Source organism: Ammospiza nelsoni, chromosome 3 (genome assembly GCF_027579445.1).
Source record: "Ammospiza nelsoni isolate bAmmNel1 chromosome 3, bAmmNel1.pri, whole genome shotgun sequence".
Taxonomy (NCBI): domain Eukaryota; kingdom Metazoa; phylum Chordata; class Aves; order Passeriformes; family Passerellidae; genus Ammospiza; species Ammospiza nelsoni.
The window spans coordinates 89,626,046-89,642,192 of record NC_080635.1 but is presented as its reverse complement, the minus strand read 5'-3'; the positions used below and the strand labels follow the sequence as shown (position 1 = coordinate 89,642,192).

At 36.0% G+C, this 16,147-nt stretch overlaps 1 protein-coding gene across 10 annotated transcripts in view; it reads left to right on the top strand.

Moving 5' to 3' along the window:
• DST (dystonin) overlaps positions 1-16,147 on the top strand; it is a 288,951-nt gene that overhangs the window by 243,241 nt on the left and 29,563 nt on the right. For all 10 annotated transcript variants that reach the window (XM_059468642.1, XM_059468637.1, XM_059468645.1 and 7 more), the window contains 12 exons: positions 1,554-1,785; positions 2,133-2,359; positions 3,022-3,144; positions 3,876-3,977; positions 5,567-5,668; positions 6,575-6,748; positions 7,598-7,753; positions 9,959-10,156; positions 10,652-10,780; positions 13,632-13,802; positions 15,141-15,296; positions 15,516-15,722. In XM_059468642.1, the coding sequence (XP_059324625.1) occupies positions 1,554-1,785; positions 2,133-2,359; positions 3,022-3,144; positions 3,876-3,977; positions 5,567-5,668; positions 6,575-6,748; positions 7,598-7,753; positions 9,959-10,156; positions 10,652-10,780; positions 13,632-13,802; positions 15,141-15,296; positions 15,516-15,722 (1,977 nt within the window). The remainder of the gene's footprint in view (positions 1-1,553; positions 1,786-2,132; positions 2,360-3,021; positions 3,145-3,875; positions 3,978-5,566; positions 5,669-6,574; positions 6,749-7,597; positions 7,754-9,958; positions 10,157-10,651; positions 10,781-13,631; positions 13,803-15,140; positions 15,297-15,515; positions 15,723-16,147) is intronic.

The window sequence follows — 16,147 nt, the reverse complement described above, 5'->3', positions numbered from 1 at the left end:
TTAAAATGCATTCTTTGGTAACACCTAGAACATAATCAGATGTTGAGAAATTACTGAATTATTTATGCAATACTTTATGGTTCATTTTATATACTTAAATGTATACACAGATGGCAAAGCAAAACATTGTAATGCCCACAGAATGTAATTATATAAAATCTTTTTTTATGAAGATATGTGAATATGTATTATCAGATCTGTGCACTATGATGTTTATGTCAATGTTTGTCTAGACAGTCCTTGAAGAGTAATTATTTAACTCTTCAGGTCTGAAATTATATTACATTGCACTGTGTATCAAAGGAAGGATGTAATGCATGAAGCTAGAATGAGAGGTTGTAATGACTTGCATTTTCTTCCTTTTAAGTTCTAAAACACTTTGTCCTATTTGTTGAAGTTGGTACAAGGAGACCTACTGAATGCACTGACAACTTAAAAATGTGATCTGTGTCCTAAAATTAGACACAAATATTGCCAAATTAATTTCAGTTTTTATCACTTCTGTTAGGTTTTGTTACCACAATTAGTTTCTTGGAAGTCTTGAATGTGGAAAGGCTACTATTCTTTCATAACACATTTTGTTGGCTTGTGTGATATTCACACTTCTAACGAAAACACTGAGGCCTGTAATGTTAGTCACAGAGTCAGATTTGAAGTGGGTTGTATGGTGGGAAAAAGTAATTATTTTGCCTGTGTATATTCCTTTGAATAGAAGGGAGGTAGCTATTTATTCACATAAGGTGTGTGAGCATCTTTTCCAAGTGTTGTCAGGAATGCTTTTTGTAGATCCTGGAGAGTTATTAAATGCACCCACAATTTATTGATTTCTTTAATTTGAAAGGGGCGTGGTGGTGCGAGATATTTAGGAATTTCTATGCATCCAAAAGCATATAATAAAGCCAACTTTGGACCTATCCCAAAGGCTGAACCACTTTAACACAGCTGTAATTGAATTTCTGAGCACCTACGTGGGCCCAGTCAAACATGGAAGAATACAGTATATACACTGTTGTGTGCTTTTATTTGCAGAAAGTACCATACCTTTACTGCCCTAGTGAGCACCTCCTGGCCACTTACAGATGACTTTTTCCATGACCTTACATATAAAGCCTTAATCAGAGGTAGTACATCAGTATGTTGGTCCTAACAGGAAAATGTATGTTTTTCATAGTAAAGTACAAATCTTTCTAAAATGATGAAGTCAGAAAACCATGGCTCTCTAAAGCTACAAACTGCATGGGTTTCACAGGACTAAATGTAAGTGGATTCTGCCATGTGTATAGTACTCTCAGAGGGAGTGTCTCAGGAGTGAACCAAACTTAATAGAAAAGTTCTTGAATTTGACAGAACCTATCATTTTACAGGGTTATTTTTGTATCTTAGAATTAAAAGAGCCTAGAGGGAGGTATTGCAATTTGCACATACATATGTTGGATAGAGATGTCAAGTACTTTTTTCTAAGATAATTTCAGATGCCATTTTTTAGTTTGTTGGGTTTTTTTAAATATTCTAATTTGTCTGCCATTTCCTTGTGTCCTGTGGGACCCTCCTAGTTCCATGACAAGATAGATCCAACTCTGGAGAGTCTGAAGCGCATCGTTGAACGTCTGAGGCAGCCACCGTCGATCTCAGCAGAGGTTGAGAAGATAAAAGAGCAGATCAGTGAAAATAAGAATGTGTCAGTGGATCTGGAAAAACTTCAGCCAGTGTATGAGACACTTAAACAGAGAGGGGAGGAGATGATCGCTCGCTCAGAAGGCGCTGATAAGGATATGTCTGCTAAAGGTAATAGACTGAGAAAACTTTCATGTAGTGGAAATGCAGTAAGCTGCAGCATATAAAATTCCTCATTTCTGATGACCTCTAATCTGGGGAATGTTCTCCAGGAGAAGCTGCTTAAGATTTATAAAAACAAAACATCATTTAAAATAATTCGTTGTGGATATGACCTTTATTTTATTCTTAAAGGCCATTGTGTTTGTTTCCACTTAAAATTATAAGGAGTCCTGCAAAGAAATATTTTAGAGTCTAAATTTTAAAATGTACACATATGTTTCTGCTGTAGAACTGTAGAGAGATTTATGACCACGAATTGTTTGCCAAGGTAGTAATCTAGTTCCTTTGTTGTTTAGCTGTTCAAGATAAACTAGACCAAATGGTCCTAATTTGGGAAGACATCCAGACCCTGACTGAGGAAAGAGAGGCCAAACTCTTAGATGTAATGGAACTAGCTGAAAAGTTTTGGTGTGATCATATGGCTCTTGTAGCTACCATTAAAGATACTCAGGACTTCATTCGAGAACTGGAGGGACCTGGAGTTGACCCATCTGTAGTCAAGCAACAGCAAGAAGCTGCAGAGGTCAGTAGAAAGTATTTTCTTGATTTGAAGTACTTTATTTATGGTATGCAGAGGAAAATATATCATTTTGTAGAGACTAAGAGGGATAATTGTGTAGAAATTTTCAGTAATGGTATCTCAAGAGTCTACAGTTAATAACACATATCAGTGCTTAATTGCAATGAGCATGCAACATGTGCTTGTCATTAGATTTCCTTATTTGTTTGTAAATATATACATAATAACCATCTCACTGGGACTTTGAAAAGTTGTACATGCTTGAGATTCCTCGAGTAGTACGTAACATCCAAATGAAAGGTGGACAAATGTATGATGCTCTATGTATTATCCTCTAAGCCTGTAATTATTTATATTGATAGTTAAATGTTTGAAGGTTGAATGATAACCTCTGACAAAGGAGACTCTCTGATTAAAGAAATCTAATTTAAAACTTCCTGTTTACTTTCTCTATCTCATGCAAAATGGTATCCTAAACCATTGTTACAATTTAGACTGATGTCAGCTGATTTCATCCCTGCACTGCAAAGGGATGCTTATTTTCTAAGTCCAAGTGACTGGAAGGAAAACAAAGGTAGAATCCCAGTGTGTTCTGTATTGAAAGCAAGTTTTACATAGGTTATTAAATCTAGTATTAGCAATGTTGGCTTTTTTTCTCTTTGTAGGCTGCTAAAGAAGAAATTGATGGACTACAAGAAGAGCTAGAAGCAGTTGTGAGCCTTGGCTCTGAGCTGAGAGCTGCTTGTGGAGAGCCTGACAAACCCATTGTCAACAAGAGTATAGATGAGGTATGGGAAATGCAGATGCTTAGGTCTGCTGTGTAACAGCTTGCTCAGCTGAAATTTGTATATTCCCTATGACCCCAACAAATTTTGAGAATAAAAATTTGGTGGCAAAAGCGAGGCACCACTGAAGCCTTTGTGGTAAAGTAAGATTTCCCTTTTGAGTGAATAAATCTTAGATTAGATTTGAATGTACACACAGTTTTATTTAATTGATTTATGGTTTAGAACTTTTGTAAAAGACAGGTTTTTTTAAAAGTAGTCACTGATTAATATTGTAGGTGACTATTTCTTGTAAAAAGTAATGCTGGAATAAGTTTTGGATATGTATTCTTCATGCCAAGTGAGATATCTTAACTGAGACTATCCTGTTTGGATGTCTATAAAGTACTTTTTATTTCTCCAGTCTTCAGCACTGTATGATTCTTTAAAGGTATTTTTATTGTGGTGATGCAACTCCAAATGATTTAGTAGTATTTCCTCTACTAACTTTTGGATCTCTGTTAATAAAAAATATTTAATCAGTATTGCAGTTTACAGCTTTTATAATTCAGAACCTCTACTGAATTCTGAAAGAAACTAGTTCTGAAGTGATAGGGAGAACAAGAGTGTTAATAAATGTGAAGCAGTCATGCTGAGTTTCTATTTGTATTATTGATCAGTGAAGCGTTGGTAAATGCACATTATATAGCAGTAAAATTCTTTTGTCTATGGGAGTAAATTGTGCTTATTTGCAGCTGAATTCTGCCTGGGATGCACTAAACAAAACATGGAAAGAACGTGTGGATAAGCTTGGGGAAGCTATGCAGGCAGCTGTTCAATACCAAGATGGACTACAGGTAAGATGATGTGACATACCTAAGCCAGCCTTGGGTCAATGGGATTTACTGTGGTTGTAGTAAAAAGTGTCATGTGACAAGGTAGGTGACAAGTACTGCAGTCTGGTTGTAGTGACTGTTTTCTTGAGTAGGCAGGGCTTTTCCTCAAGATTGGTTGGGGTTGGTTTGTTGGGTTTTTTCTGCATTAAAGAGTGCATATGTTGTGTTATTTTCTTCATGTCCATATATTGCACTGTGTTTAGATTCCAAATTAATGTCCCCTTGTTTGTTGATAAGAGCAGAGGCTTTTTGGCACCACACATTCATAGTAGTTCTGCTTACAGTTTCTTGTGATAGTCAAGGCAGGTTAAAGTTGTGCCACATTTGGTTTGAAAGGAGCAGGGTACAGGTCTGTATACACACTTGCTGTTGTTTTCTTTGAGTCGAAGACAATTACATCACTTGAATTTTATTCCACCTTATTTATAAGTAAAATTATTAACATAATGTTGCTAAACCATTATTCTTAGTATAATTTATATTCCTAGTATAATTTATCCTATCACAATACTTTAGAAGATTATCCCCTTTTTAAATCTGTAGGCAAATGTTCCAGCAGTTTAAAGGTATCTTGTACACAGTGAGGGGTTGTGCTTTAGATGACCTTTAAAGGTCTCTTCCAACACAACCTATCCTTTGAAACTATGATCTTTTCTCTGTATGTGCTGTTAGGTTTTTTGTAGTTGTTTGTTTGTTTTGGTTTTGTTTGTTTGTTTTTTCTTGGTGGAATTACTGTCTTCCATGGTTCATTAAATCTTTAAAACTGAAATTTCACATGACACTGAGGGCAGTTACTACTGTATTTGGTGCAGATCAAGCAGCAGACCACTCCTGAATAATAATGCAACATGCCTGTTTTGCAGTGCACCATCACTATGGATTTTTGTCTGTGTTCTCTTGTGTTCCTACTGTGCAGAGATTGATTAGACAGAATCATCACCATTTGGTTTAACTACTTTCTATTTCCTGTAGCTGTATAAGGCACATCCTAGCATCAGAACTGGGGAGACATCATTTATTTTTTATTTTTTGCTTTTTTAAAGTCACTCTGCAATATATCCTTTAGAGATTCATTGTAGCTCAGTTATGATCCTTCACTGCCTAGTATGTACTGAATAGGTAGTTCCATGTTCCTTACACAAATAGCTTTCTTCAAAAGTTTGTAATCCTCATTTAAGGTGTGTTATCTATTTTCACTCCAACCAACTGTAGAACAGAGTTTGTCTTGTGTAAAATCTGCAATTTTTATGAATTCCCTGAAAGGTAAATACAACAAGTAGATTGCTACTCAGCATGAATAATTGGGGCAGAATCTTGCTGCTAATAGAAGTCCAGGATTGCAGAATGTACACTCCTGTAACTGTTACAGGGGTATTTGTTCTATTGTATTAGAAAGAAACCTAGGTTTTGCTGGGAAAGTTATTTTCTTTGAAAGAGAACAGCAATACTCTTTCTGGAAAAAAGAAAAGTTCTGATATTTTACTCAACACAACTTTCAAAAATAACAGCATTTCTCTGCTCACACTTAAATATCACACTGTGATTTTCAGGCATTATTTGACTGGGTGGACATTGCTGGCAGCAAGTTAGCATCTATGTCCCCAGTTGGAACAGATCTGGAGACAGTGAAGCAGCAAACAGAGGAACTTAAGGTATGAACTAGCGATTAATTAATTTCCTTTATATTTCCATTTGTCTGTATTTTTCTGTGTTGTGCAGTATTTTTGAGAGTCTAATACAATTTTCATTTTCAATTTTTAGTAAAAAAGAATTTGCATGAAAATTTAAAAATATTTAATATCGAACTTTTCATTTTAAAATGCACTTAACTTAAAAAACTATTCCAAATTTTGTCTAGGCTACATTTTATTTTTTTCTGATAGCCCCAAAATAGTTGTAGTATCATTCATTCTCTTTCAAAAACTATGAAGTTATTATGTGCAGGATTCTTCTGCTATGAACTTTATGTTTTCTTGTTTCTAACATGAACAATTTCTTTGAGGCTCTGAGAGAAGGCCTCCAAAGCTTTGCTTATGCCATTAGAGCCTTTATGTAAATGCTTACACAGATCATGACATTCCCAATATGTGAGTAAGGTGTAAATCAAAATTCCAATCTAATTTGGAAATCTGTCTGCAGGGATCTGTACTTGTGACCAAATATGCTCCTGATGTTGGGATGCCGTTATGCCATGTTTAAAAAGCAGAGATATGTGAAGATCAGAGAAGGTTCTTGGTCTTGTTGTTCACTTGTAGATTTTGTTGGCTGTGGGCAGGTTGTTTTATGTATTTTATGATGTAACTTCAAATGAATTGTGACCTTACATAGTTCAGAACATATGTACACAAGATGCCTTCAGACTGTTGCACCAATTGTGTGCTAAAGAGGGTGTTCTACTAAAGAAAATTTGCTTTCACTTCCTTTCAAGAATAATTCCATTTGAAAGTTATAACATTATCCCCATCACAACCACAAGAGCTAGAACACAGAATCATTCTGTGATTCTATAATCATTATTTGTGTTTCATTTACTTCTTTTCTTTTTCTGTTTACCATAGCAATTTAAGACAGAAGCTTACCAGCAGCAGATAGAAATGGAAAGACTGAACCATCAGGCAGAACTATTGCTAAAGAAAGCAACACAAGAGAGTGACAAGCACACTGTTCAAGACCCTCTCTCAGAGCTCAGACTATTGTGGGACAGCCTAGAAGACAAAATTATAAGTAGACAGGTAAATAAGCTTGGAGATGGGGGCTTTATTAATGATTTTGTTTTTTGTGAAAAATTCTTTGTTATGCATAATACTTACATTCATTTGCACGTTCCTTTTAGTTTGGAAGCTAAAAACCTTATATATAATAGCATTTGAATTGTACAATTAGTTTAGTTTTTAAAACTTTTTTAAACCTTTTTAAATTTTCTGTCAGTAATGCTGTGTTGAATGATTATTATTGCATTTTGGTTATTTGATGATGTCTTAAGTAGCAGCTGAAAGCATGTTTATATGTGCAAAAGTAATAGTAGGTGCTGAGCTGAGCAATTGAATAAAATCCCATTAACTTAATATTAAACTATTTTGGTGTTATTTCCTTAAATTATCAAGCTGAGAGATGTGAAAGAGTCCTTTGAAGTGTGTTATTTTTTCTAAACTGAATAATTTCATGACAAAGAAAATATTTTAAAGAGATCAGGCACCAAATTGCATTTATATTGAAAATATGTTTTAAGTGATAAAAAGCTACTAATACATCTGATGAAACAGCCTTCAATCTTAACTCTGGTCTGGTACCATCTTACCATAGGGTTTACCATTCTCCTCCCAACCATTTTGTGTATTTCTTTTTCTGTTCTATATTAAATGGAATTTGAGGAATTTGAGCCTGGAATGCAAGGCTTTACAAGAGAATTGCTAACTCAGCTGTAGTTATCAAGCATTGCCTGCACTGGGTAACTGTTCCTCCCTGGCTTTTATTCTGTCTTCTGTGTGGACTCTGCTCTCGATTATGGTGACTAATGGTAATGGCAGACAATTCAATTGCATTGTGAAACGATTTTCTTGTTAACTTTATTTTTACTGTAGCACAAGCTGGAAGGTGCCTTGTTGGCCTTGGGGCAGTTCCAGCATGCCCTGGATGAGTTACTGGCATGGCTGACACATACAGAAGATTTGCTGAATGAACAGAAACCCGTGGGTGGAGACCCCAAGGCTATTGAAATTGAACTTGCCAAACATCATGTATGTAATTATAAACAATATTAACCAAAATATTCTTTTGATATTTATCATAGGGATGAGTCTTCTAGTAAAACTTTGCATTTGATAAATAATTCTCTACATACACTTTCAAGATGCAGACTGTAGCTGGAATGAAGGCTTAGAATAAGGAATATCTTTCCTCTTACTCCTCCACATGCCTTCCTTTTTTGCATATGCTGTGCAAGTGTGATAGGTTTTAGCCAAAAATAAACAGCTTACCCTAGACTCCACCTCTAATCACCTTTCTTTGACCTAGGGAATTCAAAACCTGAACCTCCCTGAAGCAGTAAACTCCTTGAGTACTGCTGTTTAAGCCAAGCCTCGCAAGCTGTATGACTCTTGCATATCTTTGGTTCTTTCTTCCCTCTCAGAAAATAGTGATTTGTTCTGAATTCTGCAAAATTGTGTGTCAGTTGGGTTCAGCTAAGATGGAAAATGCTTCTCTGAAAATCTGTGCAAACTCCCATCTTTTTCTCTGTGTTACTTGCAACATAGGGTTAAGGGGTTTTTGTTTGTTTGTTTTAGTATTTTTACTGATCATTGTTATTTTGAAGCCCATGGAAGGATGATTCTGCTATGCCTTTATTTTTAGAACATCTCCTAGGACTAAGATGGTTTCCCTGCCTCAGTGTTTAGCTCTGTGCTCTTCATAACAATGTGTTCTTTCTAAGCTTGAAGATTTCAATCTAACCTTATAATTCCTCTCCCTTTAAATCTGCCATTTAATTTTTGGCTTGCATAAGATGTAAAAAGCGCTCAGAGTCCATTTTGGATTTTGAGAGAATTGATTGAAATTGACAGTACACAGATAATTAAAGTATTTTCATTGTCTGTGTTAATGCAGCTATGCAGCTTCTGAAAGCTTTTGGGTGGTCAGTTGGAACTTGAACAGAATACAGTATCTACATAGCCTGTGTGACTATTGTTATAAACATACCCTTTTAAAACAAAGTAAATAAAACTACAAAACCGGGTTCTGCTCCACGAGCCTTTTATGCTCTTATCGAACGGAAGTGTTTCACTAGTGAAGAGCATCGAGACATCATTTGTGTCTGTGCTGAAGGAGTTCAGCAAACACATGAATGAATCTACTTCCTTTTCATAATACAGAGTTTATAGGTTAGAAAGTTCACACAGTAGTGCATCCTGTGGTAGCCTGTAAAAACATCCACCTCTTGAATAACTTTGGAAAGAATAGACCTTGTTCTTAGTGAGTCTCAGCAGGAAGGAAGGGATAAGATGCATCTGCTTCTTTGAATACCTTTTTTTACCCTGTTAGGAAAATAAAATAATCTGATTCTTAGCTTAGAAGAATTAAAGTAAATGTGATGTGTGTTTTGTATTCAAGGTCTGCTTGTGACTTGCTATTTCATATTGTGCTCCACATAGTTTAAGTTTCTTTGTATTTAGCTTTGCATTTTTTCCATATGCTAGTACTCTGATGGAGGTGAGTTTCAGTCAGACTCCATGGAAGATAGGAGTCATAAACTTGAAATTCTTAGATAGGGTTTACCATTCTCTTCCCAACCATTTTGTGTATTTCTTTTTCTGTTCTATATTAAAGCTTTTTTTGCCCTGCCCTCCATCCTTCTGAAAACAGCATTTTATCCCCAAATGTACCTTTTGCCTTTTATGGTTTTTACTGTGGTTGGTGATAAGAGGTTTTCCAGCAGATGGAGGAGGTCTTTTGCTGTTAGTAGTACAACCATCCCCCAGCTTTTAGCACAGGTCAAGTGTCCTGGTAGCCTGACATACAGTGAAAGGAGTTGTAGCCGTGAAATGCACAAGAATTCATTGTGGCAGCTGGGTTGTTGTATAGCACAGCAGGCACATAGTATTCAAAGAAAAATCCTGTTAAAGAAAAGTATATAATAAATTTAAAAAGTGAAGAAATAATTATTCCCTACCACTACTAGAAACCTTTGATAATTTCAGAAATATATGCTTTCAGAAGGAATATATTATTTTTTTTTGAAGATACAAAAATAAACTTCAGTATTTTGTTAGAATGGTTACTGTCAGAATTGTTAGTGCATTTGATTGAGGAGATCTAAGAGCTTTAATTTCTGATACCTGTGCTGATGTTTAACTATTGTCTTGTCCTTGGGCTACAATTGGCTGAATCTCTGTGAGCGCCTTCATTCAGTAACTTACTGATATGCCCATGCTGTGTTACAATTGTAGGTGCTACAAAATGATGTTTTTGCTCATCAGTCTACGGTGGAAGCTGTTAAAAAAGCAGGAAATGACCTGATTGAATCAAGTGCTGTTGAAGAAGCAAGTAATTTACGGAGCAAGTTGGAACTCCTGAATCAGCGCTGGCAAAACTTGTTGGAAAAAACAGAGCAAAGGAAGCAGCAGCTGGATAGTGCCTTGATCCAGGTGAACAGGAAATGATCAAATATAGAGATAACTCAGAAAAAGTGTCTTTTACATGAAATACACAGATACATGTATTAGAAGTTGGCCTAAATCAAAACCATTATGCAGACGCTCCTGAATCTGGAGAAATTTTGAATCCAGCTGTATCTTCCACAGCTGGACTTTGTCCCTTACAGTGCTGATATGAGAATTCAGCTTTTGGTCTACATGTTTGTAAAGGGTGAAATTTCTGTTTAGTTGTATTATTTGGGGAAAACATTGGTCTCACAGTAGTTATTCTGACTGCTTTTATGATTTCTATGTTTTTTGTCCTTTAGATTGAATTCAGCTAGTTTGTTAGTTTTCTTTTTCCTTTTTTTCTTTCTTCTTCTTTAATTTAGTTTGATTATTACAAATTTCTCATTATATCAATTGCCAATCTGCTTATGCATCTGAACTGGTTATTGTAATGGAGAGCATTTAAGTTATCATCTAAAATGATGTGGTATAATTTAGGCTCAAGGTTTCCATGGTGAAGTTGAGGATCTGCAGCAATGGCTGACAGACACTGAACGTCAGCTGTTGGCATCAAAACCTGTTGGAGGCTTACCAGAAACAGCAAGAGAGCAGCTTAATGCACATATGGTAAGTATCAGTATTAGAATGCTTTGCAAATTGCATTTCAGGACTAACTATCTTTTAAGAGTGTTTTTTGTAAATACAGAGTGTGTTCTATATATCACAAGGTCTGTACAGTGTCTTAAAGAAATTTAATAGCCTTCAAAACAACACTGTTATTTACAGTTTAGTTTAGTAGCCTGTTGGGACGTGCCCAAAGCTGAAGCATTATTAGTGTTGAGACAAATAAAACAACTTTTGCATCTTTACAAAAGGTGATTTTTCGTGATTTCTATTCTTCTTTTCCCTTCTGACCCCATAACTAAGTTTATGATTTTTCTAAAGTTTGAGGATGAACCTAAAAATGGCCCACATTCACTAAACCTTAAGAGACTTGATCCTTTATTCTTTATTTAACCAAAGCTGACAGTAAAGTCAACATTAGCATAGAAATAAGAAGGACTACTGGCTCATAGAGGCTGTGCTTTGATTAGAAATGGCTAGCTGACTGGGATGACTGAATTATTCCCTTGCTTTTAAGAAACATTCTGTGGATTTCTCTGCTTCCATAGAACCATAGAGTTTTTAAAAAGACACTTAAACTTGATCTCTTGCCTCTAAGGAAGGTGGTTCTTGCTCCATTTGTGTAAAATCATGATGAGCTTTAGGCCAGGATATAAGCCCAAACCTGGTGATCTGAACCTCTGAATTCCTGGCTCAGAGGTAACAGTGATACTTACTGAACTGTACTCGAACTGGACTATGCTTGACTTGACACTTACAATTAGAATGCTGAATTGTCATGTTAAAAATCAGATATTTTTTTTGAATGGTGATAAAGATCATTGGTTACCAACATGGGGCACTTTTTTCCCCCCTTCCTTTTTGTCCTCAAAAATTTGCCAGTATCTATAACTGATAGGGAAAGTAATTTACAGTTTTAAAATCATATAAGACAGGAAACTAGATCCAAACACAAATATTCCTGTTGTTTTGAATCCCTATAATCCTTTTCTATTTGTCAGAAAGGAAAAACAAAAAGGGAGAAAAATAGGTGGTAGGGTTTTTTCCCTGTGAGAGTGGACTCATGATTCTCTGAAAGTCAGTGGTGATTTTTCCCTTTTTCATCCTGCACTTAGATCAAGATGCAAAAATTTTCATGGAAGGCTTCAGAATTTTCTTTTAGTACATTCTTTGCTATGCAATTTTTCTACACTTACAAAGGCACTTAGTTAAAGGGCCTTTATGTGATAGAACAAGTCTGACTGTCCCCAGTAAAATGCACTCTAGATGTACAATCCCTCCCTAACTGTACATGTACATTTTAACAGGATGTTACTGTCCTGGTGGCCATCTGCAGGCACTGACTTGCTATCAACCCTTAAAGCACAGAGCTTGATTTCTTTTTTGTTAAACCTTAGTGCACATGTGCAGATATGTCTTAATTCTCTCCTTTTATTTTTTTTTCTTTTTTCTGGAATGTTGAGGCCACTTGTCATGTTGTCTACTACATTCCAAATTCTAACTTGGCTCTAAGTAATTTGAGCCAGCTGTGTCAAATACTGATGTGAAACTGAAGGAGAAAGTTCTACACTACATTTGATTTGTTCCTCTTTGGAAGTAATGTTATGAACCATGTTCTTTAGTACAAGGCCTGTTTCCACAGATATGAATAAAAGATATGAATAAAATATGAATAAAAAATAAGATATGAATAAAATAAAAGATATGAATAAAAGAACCTCAGCCATAATTGGTTCACAAATGGAGCTGAGATTGGGCTGCATTTCCAGCTAAAGCAGCTCCAGGAAAACAAAATATATGAAGAGACATTACAGAATACCAGTACAAAAGGGGCTTAAAAAGACACCTTTTTAGCTATCCCAGTACTGCTCAGACCATCCCTCTCCTTTTCTTAAAACAATCACTGTTTTCAGTTTCTTCCTGAAGTAGTAGGAGGAAGCAGACTAGGGGACACCACTTTCCATAGTTCTCAGAGAGAAAACAATGAAGCTTTCTGTTGTGTCAAAATCTTAATCTCATGAATGAGCCTGCTTCTTGGTTCGCCCTCCTATGTGGTCAGGTACAGAGCCCTGTGTACAGTATCTCTTAGCCCCCCAAAAATGTCTGGTTTGGGCTCTTGTCCTGAGAGTCACAGGGAAAAGTACTTTTCTTCTTATTTGTAAACCACTTATTCCTCATCTGCTTGTGAAGATGTTCCTCATTTGTGAGTCTGCAGCAGCTTCATTGGTACATTTTGATTTGTCTGTTACCAATACTGAGCGTGTCTGTTTGAGTCAGGGGAATGCATGGGAGCTCCCAGACTTTTGCCAGCTTACCAACATGATTAAAACAGCATAATTATTAGAATAGTTTACAGGTAAAACACATTGTTACCATTATTATTATTACAGCTTTCTTTTGATGTCTGAAATGTCTTCAGTGCTCATGCCTGGCAAGTGAAGGAAAATACTGACAATGTACAATAAACCAGCCCTCCCAAGCTGTCCTACCCACTATTGAAGGGTACTGGATAGGTCTGGACTTCCAGCACACTGTGTAATGTTGACACTTTTTGTGTTTTGGCTACAGATGGACTTTAGGCCAACCAAGTTGTAGCAACTCCTTCAATGAGTGCATAGTATTTACTTTGCCAATCTTTGAATCTCAGAGAAGACACTGGCAGACAATACAAGTTTTCATTTCCTGAGGAACTGTCTCCCTCATTTTCTCATTTGGCTTTCTATGAATTACATGTGTTTCCTTTATTAGTCTTAATCATACCTGCTAAATGTTGGGGGAGGAATAAATATTATACAGGTTTTTATAAAGAGTATTGAATTTCTACCTTATTATTTCTGATAACTTCTTTATTTAGGAACTTTGTGCTGCCTTTGAGGCCAAAGAAGAGACATACAAGTGTCTAATGCAGAAAGGCCAGCAGATGCTTGCAAGATGCCCAGAGTCTGCTGAAACAAACGTTGAGCAGGACATAAATAACTTAAAAGAAAAATGGGAATCTGTGCAAACAAAACTCAGTGAAAGAAAAGTAAGTGTTTTTACATAAAAACAGAAGTGTAAAATATGCATTTAAGTGTGTTAATGATCAGTAGTTTTATGGATGCATACTTGCCTGATTTTTTACATTTAAAATCAGTTGTAGAGACTGGCATAATTCAGTAATGTGTTTAGAAAGTACTGGGGAAGATAAGATTCAAGAAGTTAATTATCCATAACTGGGTAGGAGTATGGTGAGAATGGCCCAAATCTGTTTCACAGAAATATATTAACTGCTACTGTTAATGCTTATTTGGTAGGACTATGGGTTTTATGTGTTTTTTTGCAGTTATGGGTTTTTATTCAGTAATGGACTGAACGAGAGACTGAATGATCCTTCAAGTTTATCTCCTCCTCAGTACAGAATTGCTGTGTTAATTTTCTTAGATTTTAGCCTTTTTTTATTAACATTCCCAAACACTTGGCCTTTTACCATTTCCTTCAAGTGACTACCTTCTGTTCTAACAGATCAATAGCATGATTTCACTCATATGCAACATACATTTTCTTGTTATTAATTTCATGTGGCTTTCATTCCTTCACGAAATACAGTCCACTTGTTCGAACTCAATCAAACCCATGATTGCAAACAGAGAAACTGTCTGTACAGAACTGATAAGTATAAAGCACAAATATTTAACTCACAACTTAGCTGTATTTTAAAGTCATAACACTGATGTATCTCAAGGTAATAATGAAGTAAAAATGACAAACTAATTAACACTCAGTACAAGCAGCTTCTTCTAGGAAGGTGTAAGGTTGAAGTGCTCAGTGAAGTCAGCAATGTAAATGTTTGAAAATCTCGAACTGCCATCTCATGATCAACAAAATACTGTATCCCAAATTAGTTTCTGTTTGGGCAACCAAAATGACAATTGGACTGAATTAAAAAGAAGTACTTTAAGAAAACTTACTCTTCATTAAGTGCAAGAGAATAAATTTGATGACCTACCTGAGGCCCTTCCAAGTGCACTACCACCTTAGATTTCTGAAATTTTACTGGTTTAGCATTGAACTTGATAAGTCCAAATGTCCCATTTGGATTAAGTAGTAGAAAATATGCTCTAATGTGGAAAAAATTATCTTGATACTAGGTGGTGTATTTTCTATTCATCTGTTATGTGTAATTTTGCTGTAACTCCTTTATCCATCTCCTTCAATATGCTCGAATATAGGCTGTTATTTTAAAACTCAGAAACTTTGAATTGGAAAAGTGCTTTAAAATGCTAAAGTAAAATGGTTTACTCCAAAGTGCTGAACTAAAATGGTTTCCTTGGCTGAAGCCCCCGCACACTATCAGCTGCTAATAAAGTATGACCTGTCTTTGCAGACCAAACTGGAAGAAGCCCTCAATTTAGCAATGGAGTTCCACAACTCACTTCAAGATTTCATCAACTGGCTTACTCAGGCTGAGCAGACTCTAACTGCAGCTTCTCGGCCAAGTCTTATCTTGGACACTGTCTTATTTCAAATTGATGAACACAAGGTATGTAAAGAAACAGATGTGTAATGTTTTTCTCCCACTCTGTGGAGATACTGTAACAATGTCCAAATGAATCCTATAATGCTGGCACTCAGAGAAACATTTCATTTGTTTTAAAATTGTGTTTTGTAGTCTTTCTCACTACATCATTCTTTATCAGACTGGGTTTTTTCAGTGTTTACCCAACACAATATTCAGTAATTTTTACCCTTTTTTTCCAAGGTTTTTGCCACAGAAGTGAACTCTCATCGAGATCAGGTCATAGAGCTGGACAAAACTGGAACCCATTTGAAATATTTCAGCCAGAAACAGGACGTTGTCCTTATTAAGAATCTGCTGATCAGTGTACAGAGTCGATGGGAAAAAGTAGTCCAACGCTTAGTTGAAAGGGGAAGAGCTTTGGATGATGCAAGGAAAAGAGCCAAACAGGTAATGGGACAACAGCTGTTATAGAGCTCTTTGAACTTAGATGTAATTGCATCCAGATTCTTGAAGAGTATGATGTTTTAAAGCACTTACAAAGCAAGCCTGGGTTTAGTGTAACAGACAGTGTTGAGTTAGTGGAACGATTTCTGTGATTCAATCCCAGAGCACTTCATTTGGGAAGTGAAAGCATCATTTTCAACCCAAGCAGTGACTTCTGTCTGCAGTATGGGATGGTCTGAAAAAAGAAAGTTACGGTATGGATTCCAGATGTGTATTAGTGCCATCTGTCTTCAAAAAGAAGTTTCATAATCAACCCTGTATATTTTAAAGAATGTGATGAACCCTTTTCACTAATCTGTGGGAGTATTCCTTAACATTTTCTTCCTGGGTCTATGTTGTGTCCTGATTATACTCAACACTTATCACTC